Source organism: Rhamphochromis sp. 'chilingali' (assembly GCF_963969265.1).
Source record: "Rhamphochromis sp. 'chilingali' genome assembly, chromosome: 6".
In the NCBI taxonomy this organism is placed as follows: domain Eukaryota; kingdom Metazoa; phylum Chordata; class Actinopteri; order Cichliformes; family Cichlidae; genus Rhamphochromis; species Rhamphochromis sp. 'chilingali'.
The window spans coordinates 39,697,495-39,719,936 of NC_137933.1; the positions used below are offsets into that span (position 1 = coordinate 39,697,495).

The 22,442-nt window shown below is 41.4% G+C and overlaps 1 protein-coding gene and 1 long non-coding RNA gene across 2 annotated transcripts; one reads left to right on the plus strand and one right to left on the minus strand.

Annotated features, from left to right (window-relative positions):
• Positions 1-1,367: 1,367 nt before the first annotated feature.
• galr1b (galanin receptor 1b) lies at positions 1,368-20,991 on the plus strand. The gene is made up of 3 exons (XM_080884846.1): positions 1,368-2,142; positions 3,540-3,605; positions 19,581-20,991. Exons 1-3 carry the CDS (start codon positions 1,453-1,455, stop codon positions 19,896-19,898), a joined length of 1,074 nt encoding a protein of 357 aa, XP_080740972.1. The 5' UTR covers positions 1,368-1,452; the 3' UTR covers positions 19,899-20,991.
• LOC308398293 lies at positions 2,843-7,264 on the minus strand. The gene is made up of 2 exons (XR_013971910.1): positions 5,532-7,264; positions 2,843-4,233 (listed from the first exon to the last, which is right to left on the minus strand). It is a non-coding gene; the product is annotated as an uncharacterized lncRNA (long non-coding RNA).
• Positions 20,992-22,442: the final 1,451 nt, after the last annotated feature.

Below are 22,442 nucleotides of genomic sequence, written 5' to 3' on the forward strand. Positions count from 1 at the left end.
CAGCATCCTGAGCACAGGTGTGTTGCTCTGAAGCAGAACAGTACTTTTTCTCAGGCTTCTTGGTTCAGTAAAGACTGCAGGTTGAGAAGCACTCGTAGAAAATGTGTGATGTAATGTGTGATAATGTTATCTCACCAGATAAAACATAATCTGTGCGTGCAATGATCCACAGTTAGACTTATCAGCACGAGAGGATTTTAGTGTAACCGAGTTTAAAAGTTTAAAAGTGATCAGATATAGTCCGATTTTAGACTCACAGAAACTTCGTTTTTTAAACTAAATATTGACGTGAATGAAACGCTGTGGTGACTCGTAGCAGACAGTAAAAGCTCAGCGTGTACGAAGTGCCATCGAAATCAATCGAACTTGAGACACGCCTCGAAACTTCTGAACGGGAAATGGCAAACAAATTGCTCAACAAAATAAAAGCCTCGTTGGTCAAGACAGCTGGGAGCGACACAGAAAGTTTTGAGGAGGAGAAACATCACGAAACCCAGGTCACTGATATTCTGTTAGTTATTAGGAGAGAAAAACAGATACGAATAAATAAAAAAGCACTTTAAACCTATCAAAGAACATAAACAGAATCTATATTGTATAAACATGAGTTGATACAAAAATGGACAAAAAATAATGAGGAAAAAGCACAAAATATCAAACCAACTCTTAGTAGTTCAGCTTCATTCCTGCTCATTTTTGCAAAAGGTCGAACTCTTACACTCCACACTCATAGCGTTTAACTATATAAAGTGACCAGAAACCTATTATACAAGAATATACAGTGACAACAACAAATGCCATGCACTTTAGTCTCTATATCACAACATGTTAAAAAGTGACATTATCTCTGGGACACAAATCTTTAAAAATATGCATCTGATGTAAATAATAACAGGTCCATAGTTTTTGTTTTAAAAAGTGTTGTTTGAGTTTCATAAAATGTTTGCACACACACTGCATTGGAGCTTTTTTATTTTTTTATTTGCATTACTCCCTAAAAAGTGAACTTTTTGTTTTATAAATAATTTCAATTAACTAAATATCTCCTGAGCTTTTAAAGGAATCTGTTGACATCTTTAAGATGTAAAATTTCACCTGCTTTTTGTGCCTTCACTCTAATACTGTTTTATGTGCTCTGGTTCTCAGTGACGTTTTGTTTTGTTCTTTCTCAAGATGAAATGAAGATGCTTTGTTCACTGCTGAACATCTAGGTTCTTTATTAGCACGAATAAAAGTAAGAAATAGAGGACTACCTTTTGAATAACATGGCTTTACTTTGAAGTCCCCGGACAGGAAACAGCCTTCAACGTTTCCCTAAACTTGCAGTGTTTCCAGGAGTCCTCAGAGTCTCAGAGCTGACTCCGCTGCTGGAGGTGTTTGATCGGGATCATGGAGCTGGTCTTTCTGTCAGCCTGTCCCTCTCTGCACCTCTAACCCTCCAGCTGCCCCACTATGGCGCTCCCGGTAAACGACTCCTGCTCCGTGCCTGACCTCCCCGAGTTCAATCGGTCAGAGGACGACGGACACACACCGGAGTCGGTGATTGTGCCGGTGGTGTTCGGGATCATTTTCGTGTTGGGGGTGGTGGGGAACATTTTAGTGCTAGTAGTGATAGGGAAGGTGGGGTACAGCGCAGGTGGGGGAGGCGGCGGTGGAAGTGGAGGAGGAGTTGGGAGGCGCTCGCTTAGCCCGACCAACATCTTCATCCTGAACCTGAGCGTGGCGGACCTCGGCTTCCTGCTCTTCTGCGTGCCCTTCCAAGCCACCATTTACACTCTGCCGGAGTGGGTGTTCGGGGCCTTCCTCTGTACGTTTGTACACTACATCTTCACCGTCAACATGCTTGTGAGCATCTTCACGCTCGTGGCCATGTCCGTGGACCGCTACATTGCCGTGGTGCGCTCCAACAAATCTCTGAGCGTCCGGAGCCCAAGGAACGCACTGGCAGGGCTGTGCGTCATCTGGACGATGTCTCTGGTGTGCTCGGTGCCGGTGGCCAAGCACCAGGGCCTCATTAGCTACCACAACGGAACTTTCTGCTGGGAGGACTGGGCCGGAGCCTCCAAAAACGCCTACAAAGTGACCCTCCTGGTGTTGGGGTACCTGCTACCGCTGCTCCTCATCAGCTGCTGTTACACTAAGGTCAGTTCAAAATAGGAGGCATTTAACGGGGTAATGTTTGACCCCCAGCTGCAGTAAAACAGGCATTAAGAACAGAGCAGAAGGTCCAAAGGCCGTGCACAAAGTCCTGCAGATCATAAAAGCTGTGCGTATAAACGCGCGTGAGGCGCGCACTCACCAGCACCGGTGTGGCGCTTCAGAATAAAACCAATTCAATAGGTCAGCTTAATGTGGGTCACATGTGATAAACCGATATGACCAAACTATGATAACATCATACAAAATACCCAGCTGAAGTTTCAGAATAAACGCACCAGACGCAGGTAAGAAGCTTTTGCTTCATCGTAATGATTATCGAGACATTTCCCAGAGGTTAAATATTCGTTTCCCCAACTGTTTTATTTAAATGAAACTTAACATCAAATATGGTTCATTTTCTTTAAACCAGGCAGTAAAAACATCAGCATCCTAGACCCCTGATAACCGGTTTAATATCCATCCTCTGCATTTAAATTTATGATCAGACTGTCAGAGATCTGTGAGCGTCAAAGCTGATCTGTTATAAGTCAGTCATAAATAACCGTTCAGCGATACCTGTAGCAGTTATTATCAGTTTATGTGTAAAATATTTTCTGATTCATTCATTAATTGCTTTAAAACGCAATTAATCACATTTTCTGCTAATAAAAGTCTGGAATCCAGCCAAAGAAAAATCTCTGAACACGTTTGCACTGTTTAATAAACAAATAATACAAAAATATTAATTTTACATATAAATTCAGTTCTGATGGGTTAACCATTTGCTCTCACTTATTTAATAAACAAACAAAACTTACAAAATAATAAGTATTAAATGAGTACAAGTCCGTCCTTCCATCAGCTTATCCCCTTCAGGTTCACAGGGGGGCTGGAACCAATCCCAGCTTGCCACTGGAATGTGAAAAATGTATTTATTTTATTGGCGAAGTGCTTTTAATACCTACAGATTGTTGACTTGAACTACACATTGATTAGATTAAACAGATTTAAAATGAACATTTCTGTTGCTTCCTGAAAGTGGCTGTAATTCGGTTACCAGGGAACTAATTAATAAATAAATTCACAATAAATTCCAGGTTCATTTATTTGGATTTTTTTCACGGTTAAAGTCACTTATCAGATAAAAGTGTCAAGCTGAAGTAGCACAGAGTCAGTTTGTGTTTATGTAACAGCCGACTGTCACAATAAAAGTCCTCTGGTGTGGCCTGTGACTTCCTCCAGCTGGCATCTGTGTAACTTTAACCTTCAGCTGCTGATATGAGTACAAGTTGACCAAGTTGATGCATTTGCTGTTTACAGACCAGTTGATCCGTTTTTGATAAATCATTAAGAAGTATTTCCTTCAAAATTAATCTGTCTGCTCTACTTTTTCTCTCCAGATTTTATTTCATCTCCATAAAAAAATGAAGAACATGTCCAAGAAGTCTGAGCGCTCCAAAAAAAAAGTAAGGGTCTCCTCTTCCTTCTGTGCTGCGCTGCATGCAGGGAGACCAAGCATACGATTACCTTCTGTGGAAGAATCACTCAGTTGTAAATGCATTACACATGGCTCGTGAATTAAAAAGGCTGCAGGTGTTCCAGCTTTTATTTTTAATGAGTTGTTGGAAAGACAGCTTGCTGTTTCCTGTAAGTAAACTTTCATCCAAACTGGTAGGGACTATGGGTCTGGTACTGGTACAGCAGCAAGCCAGTGCACAGTATTATCAAACCATACAGGAAAAAGAGAGAGTCAAAACTGAAAACGAGCACCAGCGGGCTGTTTGAACACTGTTACTGTTACGATGAAGAGATGCTGAGGAGGATTCCCTGTAACAGGATGATTGGCAGCTGTATTAACTGTAAGAAATGAGTTATTTTATATGAAACTTTTGGCTGCCAGGCTATGTTTTTTTTCTCCCAGAATATAAACAGGTTCTTTAATTAAAAAAAAAAGGAAACAGGTTCATTATGAAGAACTGGCTCATCTTAAAAGGTTTTGCCTGAAAAAGAAACTTATGAGCTCCTCTAAAACAATAGCAGCTGGCACTGAAGGTGGTCTTTTCTTCTTGGCGCTGTCCTCTCTGTCTTCTTTCTCTGTGAGCCACATGGAGAGAACAGTTACGTTTAAAGGAGAGATAAGAAAAGGAGCATTAGCAGAGCTTGAACGTTGATCTGTTTTTCTTACAGGAAACACAGCTCAGTTCGGGAGAAAGAAGCTGTAACAGGGATGACGTGGAGAGGGTAGTTTTAAAAAAACAAATAAGAAAAAAGTGGTGCCTACCTGAATGCACATGCAGCCATCTTGTTTTATCAGCAAATATTTTTTTGTTTTTGCATATATTTTGTTTTTTAGAAATGCATATGCTTATAACTCTGGTGCTTAGCATATAGAAGTGATTCACAAACTAGAATGTTTAGTGGTAAAAAGGAACCGCATTCATTTGAAATGTGGGGAAACGTTGCCCATCTCGAGCATCTCTTCTGGAGCATGTTGCCCCGTGTTTGCATGGGTTCTCTAGCTTTTTATCTTCTCTACAATAAGTTGTAATCCTTAATTGAAACAGCATCTGAGTTGTTAGAGCAAAGAGTCTGGTGTAAGACAGCACCTGTTTCTTTTAGGTCTGGTGGACCTCCCCCATGGCATTTCATACTACGCCAAAATAAATAAGTAATAGATAAACAATAAAATATCAGAAAATTTGTGTTTTTTCACTATGTACCATAAAAACGGATAATTTTCACATTAACAAAAAGCAAAACAAAATACAGATTCTGCCAGTTAAAAAATGTCTGATTGTGGATTACGGGACGGTCTGCGTAATGTGCTAATAGAACTGTTTCTGTAATTTTACACATTTATTTCTTAGAATTTAAGCCCAAATCAAATCAGCATTTCTTTATAGAAAAAAAGAGATGTATTTTTGAAATTGGACTTCTTTCCCTTGTATTAGAATATCAAACTGATTACATCTGTAGTTGAACATCAGTTTTCTGTCACGCTGAGGAACTCTGAATGTCTTTTCTCTTTGCTGGGGGCGGGCCAGTTAGCGTCTTTACCAGGCATGGCTCTATGAGGGGGCTATGTCTCCTTTTTCAGATTGCCGACACTTTGCTTTCAGAGACCCTGCCAGGGGCATTTGTCACCAGCAATACTGATCTTGGGATTAATTGAGCAAGGACACCCCCATCACACCATGATAAGGGTGGAGAGGTATTTGAAACTAATGAAGTTGATTTTTGTTATTCTATTTAAAATGTATGCTTTGGTCTGCATAATATGGAACCTCAGGTTTAAAGCCACTGAGGGAACAAGAAAAAATCAATATAATATGATTAAACATCACCATCACAGTCAAACCTGTTCAGCCAGCAGCTCAGTTGTGTTAGCTCACCTGCCCCATCATGTAGGTCATAGTTTGCCCAGAGTGTGACAGCTGTGGAGCAGTAGAAGTTCAACATGACAGGTGTGGGCGACAAGCCTCAAAGATTGAGTTACTTGGTCCTAGCTGGCAGGCGACAGTGTGCAGATCTCCCGTACCAACAGATCAGAGAGACATTAGCTACAGGCAATTTACAACAAAGTATCTGCTGCTTCTCGGGTCAGTGGAGCAGGAATAAACGCTACTGGGTAAATATTTAGACAACAGGACTAAGAATAGAGGAGATTCCCACAAAGTCTGAAGAGGAGAGAAATGTTGGGCCTTCATTCACACCAGTTCCATCCTCTGTGGAAACAAGAGACACCATAACACTGATAACAATTATGTAAGCGCTCACGTCAGATTGATGTTTCAGTGTCACGGAAACACCAGCCAGCTGAGTTCTTTGTGAGGACATACTGCTGTATATATAAATATATCCCAGCTCGCCCTGTGGACGGTCTTTATCCTTCAAGCTCGGATCCACCAGACCCAAGTCAACCAGAGGACTCGGGCCTTGAGGGTCCTGCGCTGTATCGTTCCCAGGACTGCGCTCTTCTGGACAGATTCCTTGGATGACGTTTCTGGGATCTGCTGGAGTCAATAGCCTAGTTTGAGGGTCACTGCCCCGAGTGCTCAGATCAGACCATTTTTTGCCATCACCCTCCACATCTCTCAAGCTCCTTTCTCAGTCCTTGGTACTTCTTGAACTTTTCACGTTCCTTCTTCCTGATGTTGTTATCCTGTCTTCCTCTGCTTGTCCACCACTATGTCCAACTGGTTAGCCCTCACCAGTTTGTCCCTCTGTATCTGGAAGTCCCACAGGATCTTGCCTTGGTCATTCTCAACAACCCAAGGATCACCTGCAGGGCGTAGGTCAGGGGTGGGCAATTCCAGGCCTCGAGGGCCGGTGTCCTGCAGGTTTTAGATCTCACCTTGGGTCAGCACACCTGAATCACATGATTAGTTCGATACCAGGCCTCTGGAGAACTTCAGGACATGTTGAGGAGCTAATTTAGCCATTTAAATCAGGTGTGTTGGTTCAAGGACACATATAAAACCTGCAAGGACACCGGCCCTCAAGGCCTGGAGTTGCCCACCCCTGGCTTAGGTGTTGATTGCCTGGGTCGTGTTCTTCCTCTACAGCTCACTCCTCAGAAGTTGCATTATTCTCTGCAGGATTTTGGTGGGTGTGACTTTCCTTGTGGCCTCTTCATGGTCTTCATTTTCCTATTCCCAGTGTAACCCGTTCATGTGTTACGCCTGTTGTTCTGCGTTGTGTTCTGGCGTGAAAGTAAGAGGCAGGAGACAGTACTGGGTCTTTGGCTCTTTACTGCACATCTGCAACACAGAAATATGCGTTCGATCTGTGTGTGTCATGCGACTGCCAGTACACCTCTCCTCCGGCCATGCTGAAAGGAGCTGTGCCTGCAGCTTCATTAATGTACATTAATGTAATGAATCAAATACAACAAATTGTTTTAAAACATTAACTTAAGCTCTCAAAAACAAAAAGCACAAAATAAATAATATGTCACTGAAAAAACATCAAAACAACTTATAAGAACAATAAATGAAAGACTGCATCTCCAAAACATAAGAACATCTCCATACCTGCAACACAGAAATATGCGTTCGATCTGTGTGTGTCATGCGACTGCCAGTACACCTCTCCTGACGAAGGAAAAAAGAGTGCATGCTGTTAAAAAAAGAGCAGAGTGAAGCTGACCCCCCACCCACTTGAAACGTAAAGGCAAATAGGCGGAGCGGTTAGTGCTACGTTTGTGCAGATTTGTGCAGGTAAAATTAGCGTTTGTGCTGCTACGGTTTCCGAGATATTAAACTTTATTTTATAGGTCATTCAAAGGTCACCATCCCCCCAGACTGCTCCAAAACGGGCCAAAATGGTCTACTTTTTTAGTGCTACGTTTGTGCTGATTTGTGCAGGTAAAATTAGCGTTTGTGCTGCTACAGTATCTGAGATATTAAAAGTTATATTTTTTGCTGATGACATCACCATCCCCCCAGACTGCTCCAAAACAAACCAAAATGGTCTACTTTTTTAGTGCTACGTTTGTGCAGATTTGTGCAGGTAAAATTAGCGTTTTTGCTGCTACGGTTTCCGAGATATTAAACTTTATTTTATAGGTCATTCAAAGGTCACCATCCCCCCAGACTGCTCCAAAACAGGCCAAAATGGTCTACTTTTTTAGTGCTACGTTTGTGCTGATTTGTGCAGGTAAAATTAGCGTTTGTGCTGCTACGGTTTCCGAGATATTAAACTTTATTTTATAGGTCATTCAAAGGTCACCATCCCCCCAGACTGCTCCAAAACGGGCCAAAATGGTCTACTTTTTTAGTGCTACGTTTGTGCTGGTTTGTGCAGGTAAAATTAGCGTTTGTGCTGCTTCTGTTTTAAAGATATTAATGAAAATGTAAAGGTCAACCAGCCCCCCCACATTACCCAAATCCAACAAAAGTGGTATCAAACGTTTGTGCTACGTTTGTGCTGCAAAGATTTTCGTTTGTGCTGCTATCATTTTAAAGATATTAATAACAATTTCTAGAGGTCATCAGAGGTCAACCAGCCCCCCCACATTAATTAAATCAAACAAAATGGGTGTCAATCAACTGTGCTACGTTTGTGCTGGTTTGTGCTGCTAAAATTTTCGTTTGTGCTGCTTCTGTTTTAAAGATATTAATGAAAATGTAAAGGTCAAAAGGTCAACCAGCCCCCCCACATTACCCAAATCCAACAAAAGTGGTATCAAACGTTTGTGCTGGTTTGTGCTGCAGAAATTTTTGTTTGTGCCGTTATTATTTTAAAGATATTAACAAAAATTTCTAGAGGTCAACCAGCCCCCCCATATTAATGGAATCAAACAAAATGGATGTCAAACGTTTGTGCTGGTTTGTGCTGCAAAAATGTTTGTTTGTGCTGCTAACATTTTAAAATGTTTAATAAAATAACGTCTTGATGCGTGCTTAATCATCCAGGTAAGTAAATCCCAAAAGGTTGATTCTGTTCATCTGGACATTTTCAGTTGGAGAAACGTTTCGTCACTCATCCAAGTGACTTCTTCAGTCTCAGCTGACTGCAGGTCACCAAACCAGTTCGTAAGCAGGTACAGGTGTGGCCAGAAGGGTCCTCAGAGGCACTGCTTTTCCACCACAGGCCGCCACACACGACAACACCACAGACTTTCAGGAATATACAGAAACTGTCACTGCCTACATCCCAAAATGCATCGATGATGTCACAGAGACCAGGACTATCACTGTCTGGGCCAATCAGAAACCATGGCTCACAGGTCAGGTTTAAATGCTCCTAAAGTTGAAAAATGCAAGCCTTCAGAGCCGGGAATTAGGTGAGTCTAAGAACAGCAAGGGCAAACCTGTCACGTGGCATCAGCTACAGCAAAGCTTCAGCGACAGCAGAGATACTTGGAGGCAGTGGCAAGGAATACAAACCATCACAGACTACAAGCCCACTCTACAGACCGTGGTGACACAATCCCCAGACAGTGTGTGGAGATCCCTCCACCATCATTACTGAACCCAAGAAGTCATCTATCTCCTGCTTTAAGGACTACCGTCCTGTCAAACTCACCTCCATCATTATTAAGTTAAGTGCTTTGAACGGTTAGTCATGCATCAAATCAAATTATTGCTTTCCCCCAACCTGGATCCATTTCAGTTCGCATACCGGTCAAAACGCTCAACCGATGATGGCATTTCAACTGCCCCTCACTCAGCCCTCACACATCTGAACACTAGAGACTCATATGTCAGAGTGCTGTTCATAGACTTCAGTTCAGCATTCAACACCATCATTCCCCAGCAACTCATTCACAAACTGGATCTGCTGGGGATCAGCACCTTGCTGTATAACGGGCTGCTAGATTTCTTGACAGGAAGACAGCAGACAGTACGGGTCAACAGCAACACCTCCAGCCCAAGAACACGGAATACGGGGGCTCCCCAAGGATGTGTGTTGAGCTCCCTTCTCTTCACTCTGCTGACCCACGACGAGATCTACTACAGGGGTGAAGTTAACCATCTGCCAGAGTGGTACAGCAACAACAACCTGTCCCTGAATGTGGAGAAGACCAACAGTGACTCTACTTCCTCTGCAAACTGAGAAGCACAAGAGATTCAACCCCCATTATGAGCACCTTTTACAGAGGCACAGTTGAGAGTATCCTCACCAGCTGCATCACTGTGTGGTATGACTCCTGCATTGGGTTCTGCAGGAAAAAATGACAACGGGTAGTGAGAGCAGCCGAGAGCATTGTGGGGACCTCTCTTGCCTCCCTCCCCAGGAGATCTACTGCACCTGCCTCATCTGGAAGGTCGTCTCCATTACAGGTGACTCCACTCATCCCTTCAACAGCGTCTTCAGTTTGCTGCCATCAGGAAGGATACTGAAGAGCCTCCGGGGCAGAACCAGCAGACTGAGAGACAGCTTCGTCCATCGGGCTGTCAGGATGCTGACCATCTCTGGATCAAGAAGGGGGGCCCAAGGGTACATCTTTCGCCATCCTACAATGCTGTGATTGTAGCCATTCCCCACTTTCTGTGAATGGTACTCACTGCCATTGATCAATAGGCTTTGATTAGTTGTCATTGATCAATGGTCATAAGAATTTGCATACTAACAATCATGGAATTAACCCCCCGGCACATTGTTCATTCAGTGGCGCTAGTTTCCTTCACTATGCAAATGTACTGTTTATAAGGTTGGGGAAACCTGCAGTCAGCTGAGACTGAAGAAGTCACTTGGATGAGTGACGAAACGTTTCTCCAACTGAAAATGTCCAGATGAACAGAATCAACCTTTTGGGATTTACTTACCTGGATGATTAAGCACGCATCAAGACGTTATTTTATTAAACATTTTAAAATGTTAGCAGCACAAACAAACATTTTTGCAGCACAAACCAGCACAAACGTTTGACATCCATTTTGTTTGATTCCATTAATATGGGGGGGCTGGTTGACCTCTAGAAATTTTTGTTAATATCTTTAAAATAATAACGGCACAAACAAAAATTTCTGCAGCACAAACCAGCACAAACGTAGCACAAACGTTTGATACCACTTTTGTTGGATTTGGGTAATGTGGGGGGGCTGGTTGACCTTTTGACCTTTACATTTTCATTAATATCTTTAAAACAGAAGCAGCACAAACGAAAATTTTAGCAGCACAAACCAGCACAAACGTAGCACAGTTGATTGACACCCATTTTGTTTGATTTAATTAATGTGGGGGGGCTGGTTGACCTCTGATGACCTCTAGAAATTGTTATTAATATCTTTAAAATGATAGCAGCACAAACGAAAATCTTTGCAGCACAAACCAGCACAAACGTAGCACAAACGTTTGATACCACTTTTGTTGGATTTGGGTAATGTGGGGGGGCTGGTTGACCTTTACATTTTCATTAATATCTTTAAAACAGAAGCAGCACAAACGCTAATTTTACCTGCACAAATCAGCACAAACGTAGCACTAAAAAAGTAGACCATTTTGGCCCGTTTTGGAGCAGTCTGGGGGGATGGTGACCTTTGAATGACCTATAAAATAAAGTTTAATATCTCGGAAACCGTAGCAGCACAAACGCTAATTTTACCTGCACAAATCTGCACAAACGTAGCACTAACCGCTCCGCCTATTTGCCTTTACGTTTCAAGTGGGTGGGGGGTCAGCTTCACTCTGCTTAAAAAATAGTGATGGGATTTCCGGCTCTTTTTAGAGATCCGGCTCTTTCGGTTCGACTCACTAAAAAGAGCCGGCTCTTTCGGCTCCGAACCGGCTCTTCAGGTTGTTTTGTTGCTTTAATTAATTTATTATTAACAATAATATAAAATTATGCACAAAAGGAATTACTAACATAAAAACAAGTGGTTTTATTTATATATGTTTATATATAAATATATGCGGTGGCCCCTAGAGACAAAACACGTACAAACTCCAAAACACATTTCTAGCATGAACTGAACTTCCAAAGCAGAGCTACTAGATCACTTAAATTACACAATTGAAAGCATGTGTGTATTGTTTGTGTATTTATACACAGGCACTCATATATATATTCAAATAATTTAAAAAAAAGTTCATTTACCTGTTATTACCACACACCAAATCCGGTCGTTGGTACTTGCTGGCTTGTGTAGCCACAAGATAACAAAGGCTCAACACTGTACCCAGCATCCTGGAGCACTTCTGTTGTCTTTTGTACGTGTTTTGAGTTTTTATGTGCTTCTGAGTTTTTATATGCTTCTGAGTTTTTACGTGCTTCGGAGTTTGTACGTGTTTTGGAGTTTTTACGTGTTTTGGAGTTTGTACGTGTTTTTACGTGTTTTGGAGTTTGTACATGCTTCAGAGTTCGTACGTGATTTGAAGTTTGTATGTGCTTTGTCTCTAGGGGCCACCGTAAATATACTTTTATTTATTCACTCCACATAAAATGTAATAAATAAATCATATAATACAAAACTCAACTATTCACATTTCAAGTTTTAACTATTTAAATTTTCAGCTTTTTCCTTTCACAAATTTAAAGTGAAAAGAACACAAAACACTGCAAACCACAACACAATTAAATATAAATTATAATATGAAAACTAAAAGAACATGCATATTCTCTGTCATATGGACCTGCATGAATAAACTTTCTCAATCCTTTATCATCTGCAACTGAAAATAGTTGTGGATGATTACTATACCTTTCTAATGTTGTTGTCCCTGCCTCTCTTTCTCTCTCTCTGGCTCTGTTCCTGTGCTACTGAGTGTAACTACCGCCCCTCCCCCCTCTGCCCAGCGTAAAGCACAAGGCTCGCGTGCAGAGTGAAGCGGAAAAAAGTGCGAGAGAGAGGCTGAGAGAAAGAAAAAAAACAAAAACCCACGTGACGGCTCGCGATAAGGAGCCGGCTCGCGTCGTTCACGTCAAAGAGCCGGCTCTAAGAGCCATTTCGTTCGCGAACGACCCATCACTATTAAAAAAAGAGAGACTGCCGCGAGTACGCTCTCAAGCCGCTAGCGATCAGGCTAACTTAGCATGCTAGCATTTTAGCTGCGTTCTCGACTAAAACTCATTATAAGTGTATATTAGTGAACTCCGCCCTCCACAAAACTTATCCCGAATGAGTCTCTTAATGACAAACAAAAACGCGGCGGTTCGGCTGTATTCACACTACAGCTTGGGATCCAAACAAACTTTAATTAGCTGAGAGCAACGTGGCAGTGACTTACCTCCGGCCATGCTGAAAGGAGCTGTGACCGGGGCACACATGCACGCGCCTACGTCACCACGCAGCGCACACATGCACATGAACGCACACAGACTCAGATCACACAGGTAGGAGAGTGAGATGCAAAAATGACATATTTAATCCAAAAAAAGAAAGTGTTTTGGGTGAAATTCACAAGTATTTAACACATATGTTACACAGGCACTTGCAGCTGCCCTCGATGTCTGTATGTAAATTTCTGGTAGTGCAATCCCCTCAGTTCTGGCTACCTTCCTTCTCTCTGTTACCATCTGACTACACATCTGTAGTCCGAATGACATTCTGATGTGATTGCTGTACCTCCTTGTGGTGTGTATCAGTGAATTGATTTCTCGTTCATGTTGGGTTGCGTCCTCATCCCAGATGCTCTTAAAGTATTGCTCTGTCTCCAGCTGTAGTGGGGCTGTTCTCATACTGTTCCCCTACCTTGGATGGTTCAGTGGAGAACATCTGGTTTATTGTCCTAGATTCTATCTCTATGGTATACCAGAGGGATAGAAGCTTCTAAGGCCTCAGATATAGATAGCTTTCAGTACTACTTTTTAGGCACCCCTTAGAGAGGGGGTGCACAGTTGCCCCATCCATCCTCTCCAATGCCTGGGTCTGGCTCTTGGCTGGGTACTGAAGTTTGTCAATCTCTGCTCTCTGCATCTTTATGCATCGCCATGATCTCCGCAAGCATCTGGCCCAGCAGCTGGACCGGCTGTGCGGGCTGCGGGTCTGCCCGTGCACTGCTGGCTCTGGGTCCATTGTGTAACTGACCCATTTAAAAAAAGGGCCATGGGTCATACTCGAACCCGGGCTTGCTACTCTCAGGCATGTGATATATGACCGTATGCTCATCTAACTGAGCTAAACCACAATTGGAGAAGGCATAGAGAGGGCTTAAGCTAACACATTAAACCGGAGATGGCCGCCGTGTATTCAATTTATTTCAACAAAGTAACTGTATTCTGATTACCACCTTTTTAAATGGTAAGTGTAACAGAATACAGTTACTCATATTTTGTATTTTAAATACGTAAAAGAATGTATTCCGTTACTCCCTAACACTGCACACACTGCACACACACACACACACACACACACACACACACACACACACACACACACACACACACACACACACACACACACACACATATATATATATATATACAATATGTGGTCAGAAATATGCAAAACACCCAAAATAGGCATAAATAAACCAAGAAATGTTTCATCAGTTCTTTCCTGTTACAATATTTGTGCAAGGTTTTATGCTGGTGTGACATGGTTAGATAACACACTTGATTAAAGTGTGAGAGCAGAAACATCATATGAATTCACACAAACAAGAAAGACAATAAAACCATGTAATAAAATATAACAACGCATCGTATGACTAAACAACACCTGTGAATTTATTATGTTTGAAATTAAATAAGGGGCTGGAAACTTGGCACCTTTCAGTGCTTTCCATCCGGACTACATTAGTTTGTTTGAATTTACAAATATTTGCATCAACTTATGAAATAAGAGGACCTGTGGAACAGAATCCATCCGTCCATCCTCTTCCGCTTGTCCGATTCAGGGTCGCGGGGGCGCTGGAGCCTATCCCAGCTGTCTTTGGGTACACACTGGACAGGTCACCAGTCTGTGCATTCACATTCACACCTATGGGCAATTTAGATGTGAACCCCACTAACTGCATTTCTTTGGACTGTGGGAGGAAGCCAGAGTACCAGAGAGACCTCCCGCAAACACGGGGAAAACATGCAACCTCCACACAGAAAGATCCTGACCTGATGGTGAACTCAGGGCCTTCTTGCTGTGAGGCAAGCATGCTGCAGTGGTTAGCACACCAAACAACCTTTTCAAAATATTTCTTGGAAAAGTCCTCAACTCCATATTAAGCAATCAGCTGAGATTTTCCATCTGGGCACTGTTTAGTGCAGTTTTGTCTGTCGGTGGCATTAGTGAGTCTGTTGCTCTTAACTTGCCAGGGTTACTGTTATAAAGAAAAACACATTAGTCCAACAGCTCTTTAAAATAGAATCCAGTGTGTCCATATTCAGATGCTGAGCATGCAGTGGACATGTGGCTCTGTACAACCTTTTAGAAAGGTCGTGGAATCTTTAATGCAGCTGAAAACAGAGAGATTGTTTCCATATAAACAGTATAATGTTTCAGCAGATGTTCGGGTTGAGTGCTGAGTCTCATCTCTTCACGTAAGACTGCAATAAAATTTTACGACGCAGATTTAGCTGCAAAAAACAATGATTTCAACACAAGAGTTCAAAAAGCAAGAAGACCCGGCATGATTACTTTGGAACTGAGATCATCTCGGAGGACATGCCATTTCCAGCCTCGCTGTCAGACACGCAGTCAGCTGTTATCTTCAGTCTCATACAATGAAACGCAGACGTCTCGGTTGCTGGTCAGTTTCATCTGCCCACAGTCCTGAGGATGAATAGTTTTATTGATCTTTGTGCAGTAAAGAGAGAAAAAACTAAATCGAATCAGTGTTCGCTGTGTGAACTTTTAAATCAACAACAGATCCCCACAGTACACCTTCATCAGCTGTCTCCTACTTCTTGTAAGGGTCTCGCAGCCTCTATGGAGTTACTCTGTCTCCATGTCTTCAAGAGATTTTCAGGTTTAGCGCTGGCTTTGATTCAGTGATATTCAAATCAGGACTCTGCTTGGTTTGTTGGGCTCAGATGCCTCCTGATGGTGATGGAGGAGAAGTTAAATATACGAGTGAATACATCTTGTAATGCTCAAATATAAAATTAGTTGATGTTTGAAGATGTTTGAAACCCAGGATTCAGCCGAGCACCGTCCTTCACCTGAGAGAAATTTTATTTTTGTGAGACTCAGTTGTGGAAAATGTAAAAGTGAGCGTAGCTGGATTGCTTTCAGCGCTCAGAGTCTGTTTGTACGTCTGAAGTGGACAGACTGTCATCTATCACCTGTCGGCCGCTCTGTTTGGATATATTATAAAGCCCTGCGTATTTTATCATTGTCCATCAGCTAACACACTCACCTGCTTTTGCATCAGACTAGTCTTAAACCCACAAAAGTCGCAAAGGCTCCACAGTTTTAGTCTTGGCTACATCAGCTTTGCTTGATTTACAGTTCAAAGTAATCCTTGAATGTTACACTGGGCCTTAATTCAGGCTTTCAGGTCATCTTCTGTCTGAAAAAAGATGCTTTAGCTCCCTTTAACTGGTGCTTCTTTCAAACAAAAAAAAAGGAACAGCTGTGTGCCTGAGATGATCATATTAGAGATATCCGCCCTCATTGACAGCAGGTGGGAGTGGAAACAAAGCAGTCTGAAGCCTGAGCTTCTGGCTCTCAGGGAGTACTTTGGCCATGTTTGTTATGATCATCTTCAAATGTAATAGTATATATACAGTATGACAGACGTTAAAAACAAGCATAACAAATATTTTTGGGTCTCTCAGACAGAGATTACAACGTGAGAATATTTTAGGACATGTGGGAGTTTTTCTGGAGAGAAGATGACACTTTAACGAATGTTTGTTTTTTTGCAACTTGAAATTTGCAACATTTTCTGAAAGTGTAGCCATGTAAACATTAGTGGTGTGCTTTAGTTTGGAGGATGAATGAAGTGCTGTCTGTAACAGGATTAGACTTTGTGAGAGCAAACAAGAACAAAACAACCCTTTTATGGAAAAGAGCATGGAAACTGTGAACAGTCAGGACACTTGTAGAAATCAAGTGAAGTGAACATTTTCATGAGAGCATAATGAAAGAATCTTTGCAGACGGGATACTAAGTGAGTGTGAACACATTTTAAAAAAATCAGACATAACTGGGACAAAGCAGTGAGGACTTTTGGGAGAGCGAAAGCTTAATAAATGAGAGCTGAGAAGCTTTTGTTGCCGAGTTGAAGTGTGAAATGGCAGCTGCCTGTGTGGGAGAAGATGCTTTTTAATTAGATTAAATATTGACATGAACTGAGTATGGATAAATGTGCGGTTCCAGGGTTGTGGGCGGAAATGTGATGTGCTGACTTTGGAGATGAGTCACGGTAAAAATATGACAACAAAAAAATTGGTTTGAAGCTGTTAAGACAAACACTGAACTCATATATATTTCAGGATGTAGTGTCTGGGGATGGATTATTACTTTCTCTGTTATTACTTTCATTTTTTTAAAGTCAGTTCTTCATTGCCAAAGATTTACAAGAAATGCAGATATTCTTTGAGAACAGCTTGTTAAAGCTCCATCTATAATCAGGCCTATGTTCAGTTTCTGCTGTGAAGTATTTCAGCAGTAAAACAGCGACACACTGTTAAGTGATGTGTTTACCGAGTGCAGGTGAAGTGGAGCAGGATCGGTGTCTGCATTATTGGCCGAGTCTTTGAAGTCCAGACCTGCCTTCTGACAGTTAATAATTAATAGTTATCATCTCCTTGCCCCAAGTTTGGAGATTTTTATTTAAAAAAAACAAAGAAACAAACTTTTGTTTAGGATTTTTTGGTCGCTAGAAGATGCATTTACTGTCCAGTGATTGCCAAGACTTGCGATAGCTTACGGTTTTGTAATGTGGACCTTACACAGTTAATTCACACTTAACCCTGTGACCCTTGGAAACATCACGCGGTTTGAATCTTGCTTCTCAAAAAAGGACAAACTCTGATCTCCATTAGTTTCCAAGTGACTACAGTAACAAGAGATAACATAAAACATGAAAGGTAAAATAAATAGCCATTACCATCTTACGGGTAAAGTACAGATTAAGAAATAGTTCATGAAACAATATTTAGGTCTTTGGTATGTTTCAAAAAGATATTTTAAATAAACTATCACAGCTGAGGAAACTCAAAGTCCCAAAACAGACTGGGATGATAAGAGAAGGGCTGACGATGACTTAGCGGTCTAAAAAAGTACCGAAAAAAACTCTAGGCAGATAACTGTGACAAACACACAAAAACAGTCTGACAAAGAGTGATCGTGGACCACTGGAATATAAGCTGGGGAGCCAGCAGGATGAGTGGTGACAGGTGAGTTTGAGTGTAATGCGCTCATGATGATGCAGAGGGATATTTGATCTATCTTGGGTTACTTTTTCGCTGGTTATGGTCATATGGAGCCTAAATTTCTGTTTTATATTGTAACGTAGAGATCCTACGATAATACAGAGAAACCGCCAACAATCAGACAAGTTCTTGGTGACAGTTGGAAGGAAAAACTCCCTTTCACAGCACGTCTTTCATCCTGTCTTCCTTCTCTCACCCCAACCGGTCGCAGCAGATGGCCCCGCCCCTCCCTGAGCCTGGTTCTGCCGGAGGTTTCTTCCTGTTAAAAGGGAGTTTTTTCCTCCCACTGTCGCCAAAGTGCTTGCTCATAGGGGGTCATATGATTGTTGGGTTTTTTTCTCTGTATGTATTATTGTAGGGTCTACCTTACAATATAAAGCGCCTTGAGGCGACTGTTGTTGTGATTTGGTGCTGTGTAAATAAAATTGAACTGAATTGAATTTTAACAGGAAAAAACAGGCTCAGGGAGGTGCAGTTGGAGTGGTTATTGTTTGCTTTGCAATAATCGCACCAAAAATAAGATTTCTGAGAACTGAAAAGAATAAACTAAGAGAGAAAAGCTCTGTATTAAAATAAAGACAAAAATATGGAAAATAATGTGATTCTAGTGATTCACAGATATAATGGTAACATACTGTAGTTAATGAGCATTTAAAAGGGGACCAATTTATTCTAATTTCTAGCACATTCATTCATTTATTCATGGACTCTGATAGATTTGCTTTTGTTATTTTATTCTGCAATTATGCTGCCCTGCTCTTGCAGTTTATCATTCACTTTAAGTCAAAATTCCTCTGATTGGCTGCACCTCACAAAGGGTTTTGAACCACAGGTGAGTCAGCCTGCCGTGGTCACAGTCAGAGGCATGTGCCCGAGATGGCATTTTAACAATATTCTCCCTCTAGGACATCATGCAGATCCAATAGAAGAAAAACCTGTCTGAAACTGAGTGTGCAGAGCAGTCTGAAGCCTGAGCTGCAAGTGGCGGGTTGACGATGGCTGACTCCTCCAGTCCTCAAGTTGAAGCATCAATGGGAAAAATGCCAAACTCCAAATTACCGCTGATGGATCCATTGGAGTGTGTGATAATAAGAAAGTGCTGTCCGAATATTTGTGTAAATGGGTGAAGTGGCTTGTTATTGGCTCAGAGTAGAACAATGCTATATAAGTCCATTTACCTCCTGGCTCGCGGAGATTAGTTGTACATATTTTGGCCTCATCATTCAAATATTTTTCCATGTTTAATATGAACATCCGCCACTGAAAAAGTATATACAGAAAATAAGGAAAGAATAACAGGATTACTTTGAGTGGTGGCGGTGGTGGACTTTAGAGGATAATATTGAGGAATATTAATGGAGATTTGAGGAATCTTTGAGGAGTGTTTGGTCAATATTTGTCGGGCATATTTCTAAGTGTTTGGAAAGTGAATTCACATTGTTTATGGAGTTTTGGTTTAGTATGTGTGGGGAGCTCGGAGAGTATTTGTAAAGTGATTAGGGAGTGTTTGTGGACTATGTGGAGTGTTGGAGAAGTCACTGGCTGAGTGATGGTGATGGTGGAGCACTGGTGAAGTATTTAGACGTTTAGGAGATTACTGCCGGAGTATACAGGGGCATGCTGATATACTGTACGACTACATCCTGTAGATTCACACATATGTTATCTCTCCCTGCAGACGGCTCAGACGGTCCTCCTGGTCGTCACTGTCTTCACTATCTGCTGGATGCCCCACCACATCATCGTCATGTGGGCGGAGTTCGGCACTTTCCCCCTGACCCAGGCGACCTATGTCTTCCGCCTCGTGTCCCACTGCCTGTCCTATGGAAACTCCTGTGTTAACCCCATCCTGTACGCCTTCCTGTCTGAGAACTTCCGCAAAGCTTGTCGCAAGGTCTTTACCTGCTACTTCCTGTACCCGCCGCCTCCCACAGAAAACGTGGTTCGTTTTCGCATGGAAAACTTCTCCACCACACACTCCACCACCAACATATGAAGGGCCAAGATAAATGACGCTCAGGGTGCTTATCTAGCAGTAAATGAGGGAAAGCTTTTTCTGAGTGGATCTGCTGCAGGCAGGTCACATGAAAATAAGACGGCACGTGATTGGAGGATTTATTCACAAGAAAACAAGAGACTCATCAGAAACTTGCAGAGCCTGCTGGACTGCTTTAAGTTTTGTGTAAAGATATTTCAGATATTGTTTTTAAGCTTTAAACTTAATATTAAAAAAACATTTTGTGATGTGTTGGTTTTTTTATCGAAAATTTTGAAACTTTCATACTTTTATGTTTTTTTTTGTTGTTGCTTTTTTTTTTAAATAAGAAGAATTTTTTCAGACCATTAACGCAACCTGAAATCTTTCAGTTTGAAAATGTAAACTGTCATCATATCATACGGTATACAAACGAAATATACATAAACGTTTACATTTTTCATATTTTTATTCATTTTGTTTGGACTGACCGAGAGTCTAAAAGAAAGACATGCGAGTTTAAAGTAACCAGATCAGTTAAAAAATGTAATTATATTTAAAATATAATAAATAATTCTGCAATTTGTTTTTACAAAAATTAATTAATTACTTAAAAAAAACCTTTAAATCTGTATTTCAGTTTTAATGGTGTAAAATTATTTATCTATTTATAATAATTGTGCTGGTTCAGATTATAATTTCAGTTTTTTATAATTCAGTGTTTTTTATTCATTGGCAACCTTTTCGAACCTTTGAAAACATGAAATCTGAATATTTATCCCGATTCAAATGACATTTATAACATCTGGAGTTTGTTTGTGTCTCACGTTATGAAATTAGGTCTGATTCATTAAAAATGTATTAATAATTAATGAAGCTCGTTCAGCTTTGGTCCACAGTCAAACTTTGTGTTTCCTTTCTTTTAGGGGACAGAGAACAGAAATGACCATTTGGATGTGATGAATGTGTGTGCATGAAAGACAATAACACATGTTTATGGACAATTACTCCACATTAGCAACGTACTACCAATGATTTGACTTAACTAGGCAGTGAGCAAGGTCTGTATTTGATGATCTGTGTAATATTTATAGTGTGTGTAATCACAGGTGTTTGACCACAGTTTCTTTGTGTGTAAATAAAGTATGAACTGACTTCAACAAGCGTTGGACTCTCATGTCTATGTGAAGGGCATTGTCCGACATTTAGTGCCAGTATATGTGCAGAGCGAAGAAGAAAAGAAGAAACATATATATGGCATCAAATGAAAACCCGGCAAATAAAAGTGAATAAAACTACCATCTTTATTAAAACGTAAAAGCATAACAAAGGGAAGCAATTGTAATATTCTGTACTCTCGTACTGTTTGGTTAAACATGGTGATGTCAAGTATATCGCTGTATTCTATTATACTATACTGTGTATACTATACAACAGCGGTCCCCAACCCCCGGGCCTCGGACCGGTACCGGTCCGTGAGTCGTTTGGTACCGGGCCGCGAGAGTTGAGGCTCAGGTGTGAAATGTCTGGTTTTCAGGGTTTTATCGGTTTTCAGCATTAGTTTGTTACCGTTTTTATCGTTAACTCGGTTTTCCTGGGTCTTTTCATGTGTGTTATGAATAAATCTTCTTTTTTTCGGTACCGGTACTAGTTTTATTTTGTTGTATTTATCCGCGACACCTTAAAGGCCGGTCCGTGAAAATATTGTCGGGCATAAACCGGTCCGTGGCGCCAAAAAGGTTGGAGACCGCTGCATTAGACTACACGTATGACCAAACATAACGACATATTCATATAGTGCTTTATTCAATACGCTTTCTATACCTGCCAGCCAATGTGGAATCACCAGTTAACCTAATATAAAGCATTTCTGTAAGTTCAGTAAGGAAGATCTGTAATCAATCATCTGACTACTTTCCTGGGTGTTAGTTCTGTTCTTTACATCACTACCTCTTTCTCATGCTGTCAGCCTCAGTACCGTCATCATTAATCTAGTCAAATCATCGTCTTCTTGCCCACCTTCTTTGAGCCACTCTGCCTCCAATTCACGTAGTTTAAATCTGTGCTCTCCATCTGCAGGGGAGGGGTGGAGATGTGCGTTTAGGGTGTGGTGTCAGGTGAGGCTGACTCACAAACCTGACCCCAATCATCTGATCATGTCTCCCCACTTGCGTATGTCGCTAGGAACTGAAGAGAGAACTGCGCGTGGTGTGAAGCTGAAGGAGGGCAGCTTGAAAGCTCCTGCAGAAAGCGATCGAAATTTAAAAACAAACACTGAGTGTGTAACGCTGTGTGAATACGTCCTTTATTATCACATTCTCCTTTTTACACTCGTGGAACCCACCCTCCTTCCCATCTCCACCAGACAGTCGCCTCAATCAGTCAGACCTCAGTCCTCATCTTCACCTCCGTCAGCATCCAGACTCCAGGGGCTCATGTCCTAAATCCTATCACTGCTGCGATTCCTTCATGCCATGATGGGTCATAGGAGTCAAATCACCAGATACATTAATTTCTCCTTCTCAATAAATCAAATTCTTACAAGTGATCTCGCCTTATTGAAAT

Bases quoted from the DNA above. Each gene is read 5' to 3' on its own strand.
- galr1b (XM_080884846.1), top strand. From the start codon at position 1,453: ATGGCGCTCCCGGTAAACGACTCCTGCTCCGTGCCTGACCTCCCCGAG. The intron at 2,143-3,539 runs GTCAGTTCAAAA...TTTTCTCTCCAG, and splicing joins TCAGCTGCTGTTACACTAAG to ATTTTATTTCATCTCCATAA. The intron at 3,606-19,580 runs GTAAGGGTCTCC...CTCTCCCTGCAG, and splicing joins CTGAGCGCTCCAAAAAAAAA to ACGGCTCAGACGGTCCTCCT.